The following is a 501-nucleotide window of genomic DNA, read 5'->3' as shown; positions in this document are numbered from 1 at the left end:
TGGGAAGAGTGTGAAAGATACTGGCACCATCAGAAAGGTGCCCAGCAAGGAGAAGAGGTTTGATTCCCACACTTTTGTGCTGGCAAAGGAAGGATACGCATGTGGGAGACACTACTGGGAAGTGGATGTTGGCAAGAGAAGAAGCTGGACCTTGGGTATTGCCCGGGAATCTGTGACTCGCAAAGGGACAGTGACTCTGTCCCCTAAGAATGGCTTCTGGGTCATAGGGTTTGCAGATGGGCGAGAGTATTGGGCCCACTCAGATCCTTGGACCCGTTTGAGTGTGAGTGGGAAGCTGCAAAAGGTTGGGATCTTCCTGGACATCTCAGCCAAGCAGCTGTCATTTTGCAACATCCGTAAGAAAGCAGTTCTGTACACTTTCACCTTGGGAGGTGACAGCAGCCCGGAAGGGAAATTCTTTCCCTTATTCTCAACAGGCCCTGCTGCTGCAAAGCCTGACACTGAGCCTCTGAAAATAGTGCAGGGGTTTGATGATGATGA

At 50.9% G+C, this 501-nt stretch overlaps 1 protein-coding gene across 1 annotated transcript; it reads left to right on the top strand.

Annotated features, from left to right (window-relative positions):
* Positions 1 to 7: 7 nt before the first annotated feature.
* LOC103907128 (E3 ubiquitin-protein ligase TRIM39-like) lies at positions 8 to 496 on the top strand (the record flags this gene model as incomplete). Its single annotated transcript, XM_009289232.2, has 1 exon — positions 8 to 496. A coding segment is annotated over one exon (489 nt), but the record flags the coding sequence as incomplete, so codon positions are not given.
* Between the last annotated feature and the right edge of the window lie 5 nt (positions 497 to 501).

The sequence above is a fragment of the Aptenodytes forsteri genome, unplaced genomic scaffold (assembly GCF_000699145.1).
Source record: "Aptenodytes forsteri isolate BGI_AS27 unplaced genomic scaffold, ASM69914v1 C13030867, whole genome shotgun sequence".
Lineage (NCBI taxonomy): Eukaryota > Metazoa > Chordata > Aves > Sphenisciformes > Spheniscidae > Aptenodytes > Aptenodytes forsteri.
The sequence above is the reverse complement of the archived record's forward strand: the minus strand, read 5'-3'. Positions and strand labels throughout refer to the sequence as shown.